The sequence below is a fragment of the Zootoca vivipara genome, chromosome 3, assembly GCF_963506605.1.
Source record: "Zootoca vivipara chromosome 3, rZooViv1.1, whole genome shotgun sequence".
NCBI classification, from domain to species: Eukaryota; Metazoa; Chordata; class Lepidosauria; order Squamata; family Lacertidae; genus Zootoca; species Zootoca vivipara.
This window is the reverse complement of record NC_083278.1, coordinates 21,532,942-21,552,973: the sequence shown is the minus strand read 5'-3', so window position 1 is coordinate 21,552,973 and position 20,032 is coordinate 21,532,942. Positions and strand designations below refer to the sequence as shown.

Genomic DNA, 20,032 nt, shown 5'->3' with positions numbered 1-20,032 from the left:
AGAGAGAGAGAGAGAGAGAGAGAGAGAGAGAGAGAGAGAGAGAGAGAGAGAGAGAGAGAATGAATCCTGGGCTGTAAACGCCTCCTCCAAACACAGCTGCTGCAAACCCCAGGAGTTACGAGAGAGAGAGTGCTCGAGAGAGCTTTTACATACGCATCTCTGCACCCCGCCGATCTCTCGCTTTGGGTGGAAGGTGTATGTATTTAAGACCCAGACAAGCTGGACAGAGGGACCCTGCTTGGGCCGCTTTCCCACAGGGCCCTAATGCACCCCGGCTTCCTCGCCCCGGTGGAAGAAGGCGGCTCGCGCTCCACACTCTGCTCCACTTTTGTGCGCTTCATGGAAGCAAATTGGAGAGAGACCCATCGCTATCCTCGTCCTCCTTTCTCTACAACCCAGCCCACCAGTAGCAGATAACAGGAAGTCCAGGTAACTGGACTTCCATTAGACTGCAGCTTTGTGGGGAATTACATGACTGAATGCTCCTCCACTTTTAAAATAATACCCTAAGACAGAAATTTAAAAGTCAAGAAGATGGTGTCTAGTGTGTGTTTGTTTTTAATCTTTGATGATCTCTTCCCCATTCCCATGGAGGAATAGTCAAGCACACAAAATCCCATCTGCAGTCCAGAAATAATTTTGCTACATTGTTTCTTTATTTGTCCAGCCAATATCAATTTGATAGTAATCACTGAGACTTTCAGAAAGTGACACTTGACTACAGCCTATGTTGGAGCTAGGGGGAAAAAAAGATGATTCACACACTTGTTTTTACATAGTGATGACTGTGTGATGGAGCAGTTGTGAGCTATTATTTTTCTCATAGCAACTGGTCTTCTGAATGCCCACTAAATCACTGTGGTTTACCACGTCCTGGAGAATGTTCAGCGTACAAGTCAGGGTGAACACATGAAACTGCCTTATACCGAGTCAGACAATTGATCCACTGCCTACTCTGCCAGAGACTCTTCAAGGACTCAGTCTGCACTATACAATTGAAACAGTGTCATAGCATAATAATAATAATAATAATAATAATAATAATAATAATAATATATTATTATTTGTACCCTGCCCATCTGGCTAGGTTTCCCCAGCCACTCTGGGCGGCTTCCAACAAAAATTAAAAATACATTAAAATGTCACATATTAAAAAGCTTCCCTAAACAGGGCTGCCTTCAGATATCTTCTAAAAGTCAGGGAGTTGTTTATTTCCTTGACATCTGGTGGGAGGGCGTTCCAAGGGGACTACATTATTACAAAAAACATTACATTATTACAAAAAACAGTAATAATTGAATGCAGTGACAATAATTTATGATAATAAAGAGTGGACACATAGTCCTACAGATACAACCGGCCCTTTGAGGGTGACCAAACTGCTGATGCGGCCCCCGATGAATTTGAGTTTGACACCCCTGCTCTAAGGGGTCTTGAAGCAGCATAGTAAGACCTCCAGCCCCAGCCCCAGCCCCAGCATGGGGCTTGGCTGACTAGTTGCCACATTCTCAGGTTGCCATGAGTCCAACTTGTCTGGCCTGTGCCGAAGTGGAAATCTCACACTGGCAAGACAATGGAGATGGCACCTGTCTAATATTATGGCGAGGGTATTCCGAAGGGTAGGCGCTACAATGCTAAAGGCACAATTCTTACATTGTGCAGAATGGATCTCACATGCAGAATGCAATGATTGATTGTGCATTTAAGGGGCGAGATGATCATTCAGGTATCCTAGTCTCAAGCTCCATAGGACTTTATACGTCAAAACCAATGCCTTGAATTTCACCCGGTATCTAACTGGCAGCAGTTGAATCAGGACCCTGGTGTGAGGAGGACAGAGGCAATTTAATCCATGGCCAGCTGCTGCAGTCCAAATTTGGAATTGGTCCCCCTCAGCTGCAGTTTACATGCAAGCCAAAAGAGGCCCTGTTTAGAAGAATGTACATATACGCTCAGACATGCATGTATAGTTTTGCTGAAATGCTGCTTTCGGAAAATTGCATGAAGTAATAGGTCACAAGAGTGGCATGTCAAGAAACTCTTCTCTACCCATTACCACTTGCTTCCTCTTGGTATCGTGGTTTTTGGTGCTGGATCCTTACACAGACAAACGAAAAGGAAGAACAACATGTCTTGCCTAGCAATAACTCTCTGCATCAGAAAGGAAGACAGAGAGGAGACGGGCACAATCTTCTCACTTTGCACCCTTCTTTCACACATCAGTGTGTCTGTCCTATCCTGCAGAGAGAAAGCTTCCCCTTCCTTCTCTCATATACATATCTGGTTAGCAACCTGGGCTCCTGAAATGTTTACAGTGACTGATAAAGCACACCTTGCTTACTGGATCCAACTCAGAACACATTTCTTAAGCGGGAAGAACAATGGATACATTGTTAAAACACTCTAGGAAATTGCAGTTCTGCAATTTCATAGCTTTCCTTTCAACAATAATTTTCAGTGAAGATTATAATTACTTTTGAAAAACGAGAAACTTTTGCCTTCAAATTAGGCCCTTCATAAGTAAGGAAACCACGTACAGTAATGAAATTAATATTATTTTCCAGTATTTTAAAATACCCCAAAGTCCATGAGAAAGTTGGCCCAGCAAAATCTTCCTTCTTAGTTGTTCTGTGTCTCATTATTTGGGAACAAGGCAATGTTAAATGCAACAAGGCAGATGTGTGGGGAAAAATACTTCTCTTAAGGAGTCAAGTGAGTAGTGATGGGTTTTATACATTTCAAAATGCATACCACCACAGATGTAAAAATATACGAGAGAAGAGATATTCTACTAGGTGGGGAAAACATTTGAGTCACATAAATGTGTGTTTACTTACATAGCCATCTAAGGCCCACTTGTCATTTTCAAACTTGCTTGCAGAACCCTCTCTAGGATTTTTAATTTGATAGACTTTCAAAAGCAAATGGGCTTCCTCTTTCTTGTAAACGCCTGCAAAGAAAATTATATAAAGTGCATTTTAAAACATGTTCACTCTGTGTATTTTTAGACTGAACAAAATCTTAACCTTTTCTGTAAATGACATAAAATATTTAGCTAGCTTAAACTTCATTTACATAAAAAACTACATAATTAAACAATACTGCGTTTAAATAAATGGTGTAATGTATTCCTGCAAACCAGCTTTTAAAGCAATGGTTCACCTTTGAACCAGTTTTTAAAAGTCATGCTCAGATTATCATATATTAGCGTCATCAACTGAGATATGAACAAGCTTTTTGGCCTAGCATATAGCCCCTTCACTTGAGCAATGAACAGGCAAACCAACCAGGAAACCTTCCATTAACGACAGTTTTTCCTCTCTCCCTTTAAACACACACCTGTTGCAAACAAAGCAGTATGGCCACTCCAAAACTTTTGTAGACACAAATGGTATTTAATATGTCATCATGTATAACTTCCCCATTAGCATATTGAGGACAAATAATGATGATGATGATAATAATAATAATAATAATAATAATAATAATAATAATAATAATAATAATAATTTATTATTTATACCCCGCCCATCTGGCCGGGTTCCCCCAGCCACTCTGGGCGGCTTCCAAAAAAACAGAAATTCTAAAATGATGTCTGGAGGGGCCCATATTATCCCTCAGTTGATAACTAATGTAAGTTCAATGTGTGCATTAACATGCAAATGTGCACAGAGCTTTTAAGAGTCTGTTTGATTTTTAAAAAATGTTTCAATTGCTAGATCTGATCATAAAACCATGCCACAGAAAAGTCTATGTTTTGAATTAGAAGTAACTAAGGTATATATTGTATTTACCAATATAGTTTGTGGAAGTAAGATATATAGAGATTTTTTTTATAAAGCACTGGCATGGAAAAACTTAGCAAAACGGCACAAACTTTGTATGTACAGAAATATTATCCCATCTACATCAGTAACAAAATGTCAGTGTCCCCTAACTGCCAGATACCAAAGGGAAGTGTGGTGGTTACAGAATGGAATTTCTTCTACAGGTTAATAGAGCTAGCAAATCTGCTCCACTTCCCAGTGGGGAGGGATTGCAGTGGACCACGTGGCCACCCACTCCCCTCCGGGGGCAGGGGACTAAGCCCTGCATTACCCGGAGGTTCCTGGCCACATCATTTCCAGCCAGCCAATCCACTGACTGGGGGGCAGGGCCAGGACCCATTTAAACAGAGGCACGAGCTGGAGAGCTTCTTCATGGCTCACTTCCTCGATCTCCCTCCCTCCCTCCCTATTTTCAGGTTTCGACATTGGCCTGCTATGGACCTCGGTTGGTCACCGTTGAGGGGCCTGGTAGGAATTTTTTCACTTGGCAAATTGGCATGGGCCAATTGGTTTTCACCTACCTTGTAGCAATCGTCACAACTTTGTAAGGTTCGGCGGTTAGGCATTGGTTGATCTTATGATGGGGGAGGTGAAGTGTGGTCATCAACTGCCCCTCCAAGCTTAAGGGTATTCTGTTAATGGAATCTGGGTGTGTGGACCTTGTCCGAAGCACGGGGTGGGGCTAGAGCCATGCCACGACCCCATCGGGAACCCAGGGGGAGCTCAAGTTGGTTTGCATTGACTTGGCTTCCCCTATTGGTGGTTGACCCTTTACTCCCTGCATGATGGGCAGGAGTCAGATATAGTTGGGTCAATTCCAATGCCTGTCAATACCGCTCACATTCTGTAACCAATAAAGTTGTGGCCTAAATCTGCCCAATAACCATTAACATAATATCCATGTCCTTGTGTCTTATTCATCGACGACGGGGTGGCTTCGGGATTTTGACACGCAAAAAATACTTTTAATGAAAACCTATTTCATTCATCAGATTCAGCTGCAAGCAGCCAAATCATTTCTAAGTGTCGTGTCATAATATAGGGCTTTCTAGCAGCATAAATAGATCCCTTCTTCTACCTTACGCATGCTACATGTGGATCGAAACAGGTAGGAACATGTCTCTGAAACCTTGATTGCAGCTTCAAAATGGGATTTCAAACCTCACCTGATAGCTTGAGCTGTGTGCTAGATGTTTCAATGAATGTAGCATTCACTTTACTGCTTGTAGCATTGAACCAGTCAACAGTTAGAGTTGCAGGTTGTCTTTTCCCTTGATGCTCATAAAAACCTTTCCACAATGAATTTATAAAAAATACATCTGAAGGAACTGGAGAAAAGACGAACAAAGAAGTAAATCACTACAACAAATTGCAAGCAGATGTCTCTCTCCACTTCTTTGCATATTCATTATTTAGTTCACTATTAGAGGGTCCACACATTGTTTCAAAACCTTTGTTGTATTGAAATATTTATAATATCAATGATAATAAGAGTATATGAACTTATGGTGAATCTTTATGCATAGTGACATCTTCCTGCCGCAGTTGAAGTCCAAAGCAAATTGCTTTGGATCTCTCACTTCAGCTTCTCAAGAAATACATGAGAGAAAACATATCCTCTTTATTACCAATGGATTTTGGATCAGACATTGGAACAATAATGAAATGATCAGTTGGTCGTAATGCAAGTTGTACTACTAAGAGAAATACTCCTTACTGTCCTTTAGAACAAATTCAAGGCAGTTTGAGTGTACTCTTGACGAAAGGTATGCATGCCTAAGTGTCTCATTGACTTCAGTTAGATGAATATATGAAAAACTAGGCACAGATTTGCAGCTGAAACTTGCATTTATTTCTATACTGCTTTCTCACTCCCCAACCCCCTAATTCCCATATTTTTGTGAAGATGTAAGTTACATGGACCTCCATTCTGCATGTTCAAATACTGACAATTGTTATGTGTGTAATTATGCCATTTCCTTCATTTTCTACTACAGCAGAAATTACACTGTCAAGAAAATACCATACATCCTATGTCAATGACATAGTAGTTTGTAATACTGTATACTCATCCATGCAAAACTCTCCCGGTTTGACAAAGAGGCAGATTTAGGGGCGCACAACCATTTCGGCTGCACTGGCTGCAGAGCCGCAGGGGCACCCTAAGTATGATATAGAATGGAGGGTGAGCGTTAGTGAGGTGCCGGATTTTGGTGTCACACAGGGCGCTTCTGAAATTTGTAAGTGCATGGAAGCAATCCACCCCAAATGTCATCTCATGGAGGTGATGGAAGGATATTTACTAATCTTGTACACCTCTTCAACACCTTATTTTCTTCCAGGTTTGGATGGGTTTTTTTGGATGGGACATCCACTGGCATGCCCCCCTCAGAACCCCCTGTTTGACCCTACCAATGGCAGAGCTCCAAAATTAGTTGGTCCAAGCACTTGGAATGTCATGTGGGTCGGGAAGGGGAATTCAACATCTGTTTCTCCCCCCCCTTTAGTTCTAAACTCTTTTTCCAGCCTTCAAGAAGATGATCTGGTGTTCCCCCCCCCCCCCCGGAATGTCCTCCCAGGGGCAATAGACTTGCATCCTTTACGGCTTTTCACTTAAATATCTGCATTTCTTAATGTACAATTTTGTTACTTTTTTGGGAGCCAAAAATTGTGCTAGGCTATTCAGAATGTCTGAAAGTCAGAGTATAAACACATTTCAATCTGCACACCAGTCTGGGAGGTGTGGATCAGGTCAGCTCATATAAGAATTCATAAAGATTGAATTTCTCAAGCATCCCATCTGAAGCGCTAGGTGTCATTTGGCAATGAACTACTGAGATGCTTCAGATGCTACTTGCCTTTACTAATAAGTTTCCTACGGCAGTTTTACTGTTTCCTGTTTGACAAGCCTGAGGAATTAGTGATGAATCATTGCTTATTAGTCAGCTTCTGTTTCCCATGGGAAGGGTTTTAATTACCGGCTTCCTTTAATTGTTTATTTTATTCCTTATCTTGCAAAATAGCAACATTTCATTATAAAGGGGGAGGGGGTGAGAGGAAACCAGCAATTAACTGACACATGAACAAAAGCTGACTTATTAAGAGGCAATACACCACTAATCCCCTCAAGCTGTGCTGAACAGGAATCAATAAAAGGGACAGAAAGAGGAAACCACTAATTACAGTTGTAGGAGAACCTTTGCTGAACAGGATTCATTTGTGAAAGAAAACATTGTGGAATGATCTTCAGGAACAGCACGGCACCACATTAAATGCACTTTGTACCGTCATTTTATTACCATTTGAAGTTGACTGCATTAAAAACATTGCCTCAGCAGCATTAAAAGATCTCGTATGGAAGTTACTGAGGTATAAAATAAAGCTACAGAAATTGGTGTGGAATATTTTTAAGGATTCTGAGGTAAATTTTCCCTGCATCCAACTACACTTAGAACTGCATTAGGAAAACTGCAAGGAATCACCCACACTAGCAATGTGACAAAATTAAGCGCGTAGTGGCTCTCCACCAGGCAAGGTCATCATACACAACCCCAAACTGAGGAAAGACAAGCTCCCTATTGTACGCATGTACATTTCGGTTTTAGGTTATAACCCAAGACAGGGACCTTATTATTATTATTTGGCTGAAGAGCCGGGGCGGGGGGGGGGGTAGACAAATAAAAGACAGCTGCTCCCTGGTTGCTCTGATACACTTGCATGGGAAGAAAGAACAGCCTGCTGGATCAGGCAAATGGCACATCTAATCCAGCAACTTCAGCATCACTGTTGAAGCTCAGTCTTTGTGCAAGTGTGATTTCCCCACTTGCAATTCCCAACAGCTGGGAAATCTTGTTACAAAGTTTCATATGATCACTATTTGAAAAAACAAAAACACATACATATTTCGGTTTCATAATTAAAGAGGATTTGGTGATCTTGTGCAATAAACCTGCTTCAGATCAGACTTTTTTTCTGGTAAGGAAAGTGATGAGAAAATGCACCGGAAAATGTGGGATAACCATTTCCTGATGTCATATCATATAACCTCCCTCAAGCAAATCAACAGACAATAAATGTCGCACAACCTCCCCGTAAAATGCTGATGAACTTTAATGAGGGGTTTAAAAACCACACTGTGAGGGGCAAGGGATATCGCGAAGCCCCTCCCCTCCTGAGTTGCAGCCCAGCCCCGAGCGAGGCTGAAAGGAGGGAAAGCTCCAGCTCAAGTGGGGAAACAGGAAGTGGTGTCCAAGGCTCTGGCAGGGTAGAAGAGCCATCGTCCCAGGTGGGACAGGAAGGAGGAAGGAAGGGGGGCAGACCAGTCCCCCCAACTCCGGAACTTCGCAGAAAGCGTCGGGGGAAGAGGATGGGTCTCCCCAAGTTGTTATGCTGGCGCAAGATGCGCCAAAAGCCACTTGGAGGTTCTGATTCAAGCTGAACAGATGTGTCTTTGTAAATAGCACTGCCATTAGCACTGTAAATACTCAGCACCAATAAAAGATAAAATGCAGAGCTGTGTAGAGTCGTTACTCTGAAGTAGCCTTCTCCGGCCACCGTGACACACACATTTGCTAATTGCTTCAGAAATGTGGAGAACTAAAATTAAAGATTCAAAAATGAGAAAGTAAGAGAAACCAAAATCCCTAGCAGGGCATCCTAAGCAAGGTAAATGGTAAAGGGACCCCTGACCATTAGGTCCAGTCGTGACTGACTCTGGGGTTGCGGCGCTCATCTTGCGTTACTGGCTGAGGGAGCTGGCGTAAAGCTTCCAGGTCATGTGGCCAGCATGACAAAGCCGCTTCTGGTGAACCAGTGCAGCGCACGGAAACACCATATATATATATATATATATATATATATATATATATATATATATGTATATATGTATATATGTATATATATATATTATTGCATTCAAAGAATTTTATGCATGGGCATAAAGTGTGGAGGGGTCATGGAGCCAGAAGGTCTGAAGAGGAGATTCTCTGCATGTTCAGATGGTTGCACTTAGATCTTTAAGATACTTTGGATCTTTCTACAGGAGCACCAGGATGGGGTGGAGACAGAAGAGGCAGAGCAGTCGTGCACAGCCCTATCTCCAAGCCATAAACATTCTAGGAATGCGTGAGCAAAGCTAGGATCTGGTAGATGATCCATATTCATCATTTTGCAGTATTAACAGAGATAAAAGCAAAACTTCCAGGAAAACAGGGATATCAACAAATTATATATCAAAAAAATTGATTGTGCATTATATCTCAAAATCAGCTCATAAATGACCTCAGATGACAAAAGCGTTGACTTTTGAGACATAGGAAACACACTTTGCATGTAAGACTATTTAAATAAATAAATAAATACATGCTGCACATTCAAGACTAGAGACACACTGCAGAGACTGCAAGACTGTGACACAAACCGAGAAAAGACGACTTGCACGGTTGTTCCCTACCCTACTCATTGGACTAAATTTATGCAGTGAGAAAAAGATTCAACTACAGTAGCATGGCAGTTAATAACTATTAATGAGTGCACAATGAATTACTCCACAACGAATTTGAACTGTGGAAGAGAAAAGTAGAACTATATATATATATATATATGTCTCTCAGGTAGTCTGTTCATTAGCAGAAGGCAGTGCCTAATTCTTATATGCACTCATTTCCTACGGTGCAAAAGGAAAACAATTGCTGCTAACACTCTTGCATGGACACTAATACAAGAGTTCACAGTGTGTCAGAATAGGGAGGCTATATTGCTTCCTTTTGTGCAAGCAGAACACCACCTTGGGATTTCATTTGATTTACAGTGCCCTAGCACAAGGTGCATAACGAAAGTGACACAAATTGAATACATTTTCTGCATATAGAATGGATCCAAGTTCATGTCAGCAGTAACTATCTTAATGAAACTGCTCATGGGGTGGTTTTTAACACAGACTGAAATCTAGGTGGTTTTTGTTGTTTTTAGAATAAAAGGGGGGCACAGCCAATCACAACTTCTAATGTTAACTAACTATATATTAACATGTGTCTGCAAACATGTTTTTGTCCCATCCACATTTACATTTTTAGGTTATACAATGTAAAGTGTCAACTATCTGCTTTGAAAAGTGGTTTTTACATTGCAATTGTAAAAAAAAATAAAAAAAATGTGCCTACAAGTGCTGTGAGTTTAATATTTACTCATATAACGTTATGCAACTTAAAGCAGATTTGGGCAAAAGTTTAAGCTTCATTTCCAAATCTAAATTTTTGAATGCATTTCCTAATTACTGTGAGCTTGAACATTCATAAGATGAAAACGAAATAGATTTTACCCGAAATCTCAGTATAATGCAATTCTACTTTCATTATAAGGCTCTCCATTATAGTGCACTGTCTGATATAAAGCAACTTTATCTAGCTCCTTGTGTTTAATATGTAAAATTACTCTTTTGGTATTGGCCTAGTTCTCACTGAAACAAGAATGTATGGGTTGTACTACCTCAGACCGCAGGTGGAAATGCATATGATTGAGGGTATAAGTGTATTTTAGGAATGCTTGAGCATTTTTTTTTGGGGGGGGAAGAGTAATCTTAATTCGAAAGACAACACAACTGACCTGAAGCCCTTAAATGCACTTGTGGATCAGAATGCCGAAATCTACTCTTCTCTTAATTAGGGCCCATGTTCCATGGGCTACCTTTTAACCTCCCCCCTTTTAAAAACTGGTTCTAGATACTTGGAATGACCACAAACAGTAGCAGTAGTTGCATGCCTTGAAAAACAGTCTGAAAATACCTGCAAGGGGATTTGATGTGCTATCCCTCTTCTGGACTTGATAGGGGTGAGGGGTGGGGAGATATCTGCCCCCTATGTACCTATCCATGAAAACACCCCCCCCATAAAGTGTCAAGGGAGGGATGGCATGTCATCACACCCTATCATCCCAAGGACTTCTGAGGCCCTTTTGCAAGTCTGCTGTGCTTTTTAGCCATGCCAAGTGGCTAGAACATGTTAAATAATGGAGGGAGGGTGGTGAAAAGCCAGCTCTTGGACCACCTGGTAAAGGTAAGAACTTTCTTTTTTTAATACCATACATAGATAGAATGGATCAGTCTGACATGAAACAAATTTAGTCCATTTGTGTCCATTCTCTCCACACAGGAAACTATAATGCTGAGCATAAGAATCCTTCATTTTTTTTATGTGGAGACATTTTTTTATTATGGAGCGGCATTCAGTCATATGAGCCCCGACCTGTAGCCTATAGTAGTACAGTATAACCCAGACACTAATTTACTGTCTCCATGAAAGCTAAGCCATACAAACATCTTAGATTATGCCACATAAGAGGACATTGTATTAAAGTCTCTCCCTCTCCCTCTCTCCCTCTCTCTCTCTCTCTCTCTCTCTCTCTCTCTCTCTCTCTCTCTCTCTCTCTCTCTCTCTCTACGCACAGAGAGAGAGTTGTGTTATAACCAATTTCAGACAGCAATTTTTATATGCCGGTACTTTTGTGAAATTGTTTCGTTTCGTCACTTGTAATGAAAATGATTCATTTGAAAGTTAGGAAGAATTTTGCTGTATGAGAAACACTGGACTAGAGAGCGATTTAATGAATTTAGTTCTAAAACTGTTCTCGTATACAAACCTGGAGTTTTAGTTATTGTTTCATTAACTTCTCTCACTCCTTTACCTACAAGTAAAAAGACAAATTATCATTTTTATGAACATACTGATTTTATGTATAGAATGTTGATACATCATTCTTGATTGAGGCAATTGTGTGTTCTCCAATACGCCTACCATTTATAGCAGAAGTAAAATCTATATTACATATCCAAGCAGTTATAATTCTACACACTCATCAGAGAGGGGGAAAAGAATGAGATGGAAATCTCCAGGGAGTCCATTTGTATTGTGGCAAGCTTGCTGATTGCAGAAATAATTACTGCACTCATTTCTAAAAAAAATGATTAGTTTTATATCAGCTACAGTGTTGTAACAGAGAGCCTTATATTGGTGACAAAGATGTTGCACCTGTATGTCCATCATTATTATTACATATATACATACTTGTAACCTACAATTAAATTATACTGAACTAATTGTATAATACCCCAGGAACTGCCAGGACAATGACAACACTTCATAATACATGCCAGCTGTGGTTGATAAATCTTTGGCATGTGTGCTGTATTACAGAGTGCTACTTAAGTGTGCACTGCAAGGCATACATGGCCACCATGTCTTGGGGTGATGTTGCCACTAATCTACTAATAACACAATCCTAGGCATAATTACTCTGAAGTAGGTCCCACACTGCACCCAATTGGGCTTACACCCTACTAAGTGTGTTGAAGATTCCAGCCCAAGACCGGAATGGAGAGAGGGGCAAGGGACAGTTCAGTAGAGGGAAGCAGGCAGATCTGCAGGTCTGATTCTGTTCCCTAGGCAGATCCTAGGCTTTCATCCTTCTCTCCAGAAATAACACAGACACCTGCTGCCTTGATACTTGTGACACCCGTAGTTTGCCTAATTGTTTTATAATTGTTCAGCAGAAAGCTTGAATTCTGGAAGGCATCTCAGATTGTTCCACCAGAATCTATTAATTCATTTATATATCTGCCGTGTAAGAATGCTGTCTGAGAAATTAAATCTTATAGGGCCTTTTGTTTAGATTGGTTTGAGGCACATTGTTAAATGGCAAGGAGCAGGGCTCATCCTCAAACAAGTTGAATGAGGTAATGTTACAGGGTGGAAGACCCATGGGCAAATTTTGACCAGGGGTGTCACAAAATCTCTCTTTTTTGCTTGTGCTGCTAATTTTTATTAGAATGAAACATGTAGATTGTTTATAAAAGAAACAGGTAGATTTATACGAAAACATTGTTTTTCATATAAATGAAAAACAAATACATATTTATTTGAGCCAGTATTCTTGCAGGACCCATCAGCCATTTCAGAATTTGACATCTTTAGTACTATATATACATTAAACACTAAAAGACAACACATGAAAAACTGTAAGACTGTGACATAGACTGAGATTAAGGGAAGCTTAGTTGCAACACCCCCACCCCCACCCCATTCAAGCCCAACCTAGCTTTGTTGGATATATAGGAGAGTGCTACTTACTTGTCATTCTTCCTTGAGAGGGTGGGGACACACCATGTAATTCATAAGATGGACACGCAGAGTGCCCATCTGACCTGACAGGAAACTATTGCAAGTAGCGTCAAGAGTTGTGGAGACCTTTTGCCAACCAAGCCAGAGAGGCAAGTCAGGCTATATCATGCAAGAGGGAGGCTAAATCATATACAGATCAGCTTCTCCTCATTTCTAAGGGCAGGTCCCATGCTTAGGACTGCTACACAAAGACGAGGCAGCACACATTTGTTGGTCTGTAAGAAATTCCCGAAGAAGTATAAGCACACACTGACTCATAAGAGGCTACCCCTTCAAGAGATACAGCAGGTGCCAAGATGCCATGTTCAACCTCCAATTGAACCCTAAATCAGAAACACTGTGAAGCACAAACGATTTGGGAAGCTAAAAACACAGAAAGCCGAGGGCAAAATAAACATCACATGCAATTGTATGAAACTTTGTCCCGATATCTGCTTGTTTTACGTGGCCTTTGTCTACTATTGATGATAAAGGACTAAAGGGTAGTGGTTACGGCATATTTAATCCACTGGAAGGGTCAGGGTACATGAGGTAATTTAATCAGAAATCACTGCATCCTTTTAGCCTTTTTTTAAAAAAAATAAAAAATAAAATCAAAATTCCACCGGTTGCCTGGAGAGAAATGCTCTCAACACCCAAATCATAATGATTGGAAGGAGAAAACACATAGATACATATTGCAGAAAACAACAAATATTTTCCGTTATAAACTTGGAACAAATCCCTGCCCATGGACAAGCAAGATTCTTGTCTGCTGCAGGCAGTAAAGCTATGCCAAATCTGTATCTTGGGTTGTATTTCCACTTATACAGCTGTAAAGCCCCTTCAATTTTTCTAATAGTACTTTTAACTGAAAAGTTCTATACACAAGAAGTAAGTCAATAAAGATTGGTTTGTTTGGGAGCTTCAGTGAGCAGTGCCCCATGGACTAGGTCAGGGACAAAACAATTCTCTGGAGCCTCAAAAAAAAAAAAAAAACCCAGCCTTTAGGGATCTGAGATTAATGTCCAAGAGTGACAAAAAGAAGAGAAACACTTTCAATATTCATACGTATTTTGGCTGTTTGAAGAAAGGTCGCCCCTTGTCAAAAGAAATCATAACTCGGGGCAACTCAGCTCAGCATACAGCCTCTAAATGAGATATCTAGCAGATTTCTAGCACTGCCCCACCGTGTGCAGTGGATATGGGTGTTTTAACACATTTCAAGGGAGTTAAGCTGAAAATCAGGATGAATGTCAGGGGTTGTCACTGTTTCCCATAGGAAAACACAATCTGAAAGAAAGTCTAGACTTGATTCCACCTCATGGAGGAATCAAGGGGAGGAAGCAGAGGTGTGTTTGTAGGTATTGATAAGGTCTACAAATTCCATCCTGGCCACTCAATTACATGGTAGAAATGCTCACTGGCACTTTGAAGGTTGATGTGTGGTTGAAGTTGAGAAGTGACTACTGGATATCACCAAGGTGCCTCTATGTGTTTTGTGCCTGTAGCACAGGGCTGCTGCTGCAGTTGCTAGCCTGCAACTCCCCCAAGGAACTCTTAGGTTCAGAACAGTTCAGAGCATACGACTGGCTCATTGGAAGCCATGAGGCTAGTTAAAGCAGTGTATCCATCTTTTGTGTATGAAAGACACCCGGAAATTATCTCCATCCTAGCATCCTGATTACAAGAACATACAATTTCAGCATGGTCAGCTACTGCAGAAGACGCAACAAGGCACAAGGAGATACCCCAGGTCATGCAGAGGAAGAACTAAATATGCATCACCAATACTATGAGCTTTACAAACTGTGTCTTCCATGGGTGTATTCCCAGAGACATTGCAGGTAGGGGTTCCAGGGTTGGCAAAGCCCTGAGGTGAGGTGAGACTCCCAAGTTTGAGCAGAGGATCAGAGGAGGGGACTGGCAATGTGAGCTGCTGGGCTGCTGCTGGTTTGCTGGCCACTGGTCCATCTGCTCCTATCCTCCCCCCAAGAGAAGGAAATAATAAGTTCCCAGCTACAGTAAGTGCATATAGGGTCACAGGCTTTAAGCAGCCCCTCAACCTGATAGGCTCTCAACAACTCTTGTAACTGCTTGCCAGAGTTTCCCAAAAGGTAGCCCTTTCAAAAAGCTGAACACCTACACACGACTTGTGGGGCAAAGAAGAAACATATACACTCTTCAGTCTTGAAAATGGCACGTCGATCTCATGGGTTCATTGCTACTTTTATCGTTCTATACATAGGAAAGGGATACTAATGCAATATTTTGAAACATAGCAGGCCTGATTCACATCACAGTGCGTTTATTTATTTTTAATTATGTATGAGCTTGGACTTGTTAGCAAGTATAAACTAATTGAATCATTATTTTCATCAGTAACTTACTTTTACAAACCGGTGACTTTCCTGTCCATTTCATATCTGGCTTACACGTTCGGTGTTCTGATCCACCGGCAAGGAAAAATCCTGGCTGACATGTGTACACCAAAGTGTAGCCTAAGGTAGGCAGATCAATTGCTTTCACATCCACATTTGCGGGTGTCTCTGGTTGCCTGCAAGCATGAGCTGAAAGTTTGAAAATATATATATATATCAGCAAAGTATATATCCAAATCCAGAAAAATGCAATGAACATATTGTTAGTGTAAGCAAAAATATAGTCAACTTCCATGTTATGAATAGCTTGGGATGCTGTTTCTGTGTTGCAGCTGAACATGTTTTTGACAAAGAAGCAATGCAAGGGAGAAATGTAAAAAAAAAAAAGTTGGACTTGAAGGTATTCAGAACCCCTTCTTTCCCCGCACATGGAAGATTATTAGGAAGGCAACAGAGAAAAAGAAAGGGAAAGCTAAACCACATGTCATTGCAAATTAGGCTGTGATCAGTACTATGAATTACTGAGCTGTCTGCTTCACTTCTATTTCAGTGACTCAAAGAACCTTGAAAATTACACAGTGATTTCTGTGCTAAATAAATTCATTATAAACCTCTGCAAAATAAAGGTTCCATAGAAAGGTTTTTACTATGCTACACTGGCTATACAAGCCACTGTAAGTATACTTCTCTTCTTCTTTGTGCTCTGCTCATTCACAGCATCTGAAAGTTAATTTGAAATAAGATAAGAACCTAAGGTCAGTCTTGCTTCACATCAATGTACTTTACTGAATATGCTCTCTGATGTCTTCTTTTTTGTCTTCTAGCTGTCATAAAAAATCTAAATATATTAATCTTCAAGCATTTCATGCAGAGCCTGGGACATTTGCCTGACACTTAATCACACTTTGACTATAGGGCTAGGGATGGAGGATGCCCCTTTCTGAGGCCAAGAGCCACAGTCACGTCAGCACTGAATTTCTTGGAATGGAACAGAATGACAGGGGGGAAGCAGTACTGGAAGAAAAAGCCAGATTGCAATTGTGCATGCAATCACATTACTGCTTTTTTGCAATGCTTTTTCCATGTGCAGCTATGTTTTGTTAATGGGAGACGGGAAATCATGAGAAAACTGAACTAAGGAAAGAAATGCATGCACTTGTCTGATAAGAATGTTTGTCTACAGAGAGAGAGAGAGAGAGAGAGAGAGAGAAATTGAGAATTCCTAATGTATTGCTTGCACTTCAAAAACAAGTGTGGGTAATTCAGAACTCCAAAATCCAGGAAGAAAAGCAACTGAGAGTAATTTTGAAAGAACCCAGTCCTTATCTAAAACAAGACTTCCTTCCCACTTCCACACATCTAAGGTTATATGATAATTATGGCATAGTTGTTGTTGTTGAATCGTTTAGTTGTGTCTGACTCTTCATGACCCCATGGACCAGAGCACGCCAGGCACTCCTGTCTTCCACTGCCTCCCGCAGCTTGGTCCAACTCATGTTCGTAGCTTCAAGAACACTATCCAACCATCTCATCCTCTGTCATCCCCTTCTCCTTGTGCCCTCAATCTTTCCCAACATCAGGGTCTTTTCCAGGGAGTCTTCTCTTCTCATGAGGTGGCCAAAGTATTGGAGCCTCAGCTTCAGGATCTGTCCTTCCAGTGAGCACTCAAGGCTGATTTCCTTCAGAATGGATAGGTTTGATCTTCTTGCAGTCCATGGGACTCTCAAGGGTCTCCGCCAGCACCATAATTCAAAAGCATCAATTCTTCGGCAATCAGCCTTCTTCATGGTCCAGCTCTCACTGGTCCAGAAATCTCCCGTCACATAAGAGGACATGTACATGTAAGCAAATACAACATGTACGCCCTGAGCTAGAATGCTCCACAGCTGCCTGGATCACCCAAGCAAATATTGCTTCTGAGTAGTGAGCTTGTGTCAGGTTATTGAAAGTGGAGTTTTTATTTTACCATCCTGTTTCATCATCATCATCATCTCATTTAAAAAAATAGTGAACATTTATTACTTACAAATGCATTCGGGCTGCATGCCACTCCAAGTTAAATTTGCAAGACAAGTGCGTGTAGTTGATCCCTGCACGTGATAACCCTTCCTACATCTGAAAAAGACTCTGCTCCCAACCTAAAGAATTAAAAAGAAAATTTAAAAGGAGAAGTAACAATAGAACGCATAATATTCATCTCTTTGCCACTACACAACATAACATTTTGGTCATTTCCCTTCCTTTCCTTTTCCAATCAAGTCAATGAATACAGAGAGTTTCCATGGAGAAGAACACCAAATGCTTGGCACACATTACCTCTCTCCCCATTTTGTCTGTGTTTCGTGGAAACAGCTCGGTCTTCCGTGAACTGACATGTGTGACAAACACGGTGACTGTATTTCTCAATGTGAATATTCTTTTTGTTTTGTTTTAAAAGATAAATTCTACTTTTTCGCTTTAAGGGCTGCTAAGTACACCAGCTTATCCGACTCTTCAAATATTGCTTTAACTAATTAATGTAAAATAGTTAGAAAGCTTTCCTTCAAGACTGATTGGCTCAGGAGAAGAAACCCTGGCAGAAAAAGTTGTCCTTTTCCCATATAAATAGAGCCCTTGGTAAATCACCCAACAGTCAAAGTTGCAAACAGGTCATTTTCAAAGTGAGTTTGTGCATTCAATATTCAGTTTTGCACTTGTAAGAAAATAATACACCAAACCATTTCAATCAGGAGAAAAATGGGGTAAGAGGAGAAGAGAGATAATTGCGCAATCTTTATCATTTAAGGACTGATTATGGTTTTGCAAAGGAGAAGGAAACTGGAGTCAAACCTCCACAACAGACACGCTGACTTACTGACTTCTTACTGACCTTTACGGTTCACACTATGGTAGAATTTCACTTGATACAGTCATAAATATGCAAAATGGTAAGTCAGCTGTGGTGTTTATGTACTTTTGAAACTATTTGTCAATTGCTCTCAAGACAGACTCTCAAGTTACTGCCTTGTGCCTAATTGAGAGATTATATGGAGAGCACACAATCAAGCAGCACGTTGACCAATATGCATGGTAATTTCAGTTTCAGTATTTGTGCTGGAGATTCATCACAATTCACTAATTAAATGAAATCACTTGACAAACTATCTGTTGGGTCCCCCCCACCAAAGATCAAAAATGTTAATTGAGCACCAGCCATTCTGACCATGCTCCTATTATTCTTAGCGCTAAAATAAATACTGGGTGTTTTCCCCCCCTTTTACTTAAAAATGCTTATGCTATAATCATTGTGAGAAGGTTTCAAACTTAAGCTGTTCAATGAAATCAACTGGAAGGTTCTCTTGAAAATGCTGGAAGAAGACATTATAAAATGTATGGGCTTTTAAAAGCTGGAAACAACTCGGCACAAAACCCGAGGTTTTTAGCAGACCAAGATCAGTGCTCCTAAAGCACCAAGTACAAACAGGTACTCTAAACGTAACAGCACCCCAAAAAATTACCTCATAGCCTCTAGAGCTGTTCTGTATTCCATAATGGGGTGTACCAGGATCTGGGCAACTGTTGTGAGCAGGATCTACAATTGAAAACAGAAGTGAGTAGAGAATTCATGAGGAGTCTGTTATGCAGGAATACGTTATTTAAGTCTCCCAGAATACCTAACATATGATCGGTAAAAACAAAACTTACATTCTACTATATATAACACAAGGGAACAAAGGGAAAAGTTCAGGGGAGGGGGGTGGGAGAAGAGACGCAACTACCCATTTTAAAAGTTAAACGGTACTTCTCATAGTGACCAGCTGCATCTGGTCTTTCCCTGATGCTTGGGTGTGCCCGCTTTCCATCGCTTGCTTTACCATAGCAGTCTAAGAAGAACCCTATTGGATCAGGCCAAAGGTCCATCTTGTCTAACATCCTGTTCTCACAGTTGCCAGCCAGATGACTGAAGGAAGCCTGTGTATGGGAGACTTATTCCATAAGATTATTGTGGTTTTGAGGAGATAGTGTTCTGACATGGTCATCTCTTCCTGCCGCTCTATCCCTATCTCTCTATCCCTTCCTGGCCTATGTTTATCACCTCTCTGTCCCTTGTAAAATGTCTTTTATGGTTGCCTTTGGTGTATGATCTGGTGGCAAATGGCTGAGCCTGCACTGGCCTTTGATGTATGGCCTGGCTTTGTGTCTTTGATGTAGAGCAGAGTGGCTCACAGCTGAGACTGTACTGGCCAGTGTCTTCACGTAACAAGGCAGAGCCATCTATAAAATAGATGTTTTTTTGAGCATAGCGGTGGAAGTTTGCACACAGGCTGTTGGCCATGGAGCTGTGCATCGAGTCACTTCACCACTTCTTCAGGGCTTCTCAGTGGCGGATTGTGGGATGTGATCCATGAGAGGCAGCCAAGTACAACATTCCTTGTAATGCTAGAGAAGACATGTGAGGGAATGTTTGGTCCAGCCAGTCAAAACTTCCTGTTCCTCCTGGCTGGAGCATCCTTCCTTTTACATGTGATAGAAGGTGGGTGTGACCTAACCTGTCGAGGTAACAAAAGGATGAGTCACGCAGCACCCTTCCCTCTTTTTCACTTCATTCTTCGTTTGACCAGCTTTTAGCTAGGACTGCTCTGCTAGCTCTCAGCTAGCAGAAACACTGAGATTATCCCCCCATATGGAGTAG

General features: G+C 41.0%; 1 protein-coding gene across 1 annotated transcript in view; it reads right to left on the bottom strand.

The window, feature by feature from the left end:
- Positions 1-20,032, bottom strand: part of CSMD1 (CUB and Sushi multiple domains 1) — a 915,553-nt gene that overhangs the window by 9,103 nt on the left and 886,418 nt on the right. Inside the window, exons 62-67 of the mRNA XM_035109950.2 lie at positions 18,858-18,931; positions 17,387-17,498; positions 15,370-15,549; positions 11,463-11,507; positions 4,994-5,155; positions 2,838-2,950 (exon numbers count right to left, since the gene is read on the bottom strand). Of these exons, the coding sequence (XP_034965841.2) occupies positions 2,838-2,950; positions 4,994-5,155; positions 11,463-11,507; positions 15,370-15,549; positions 17,387-17,498; positions 18,858-18,931 (686 nt within the window). The remainder of the gene's footprint in view (positions 1-2,837; positions 2,951-4,993; positions 5,156-11,462; positions 11,508-15,369; positions 15,550-17,386; positions 17,499-18,857; positions 18,932-20,032) is intronic.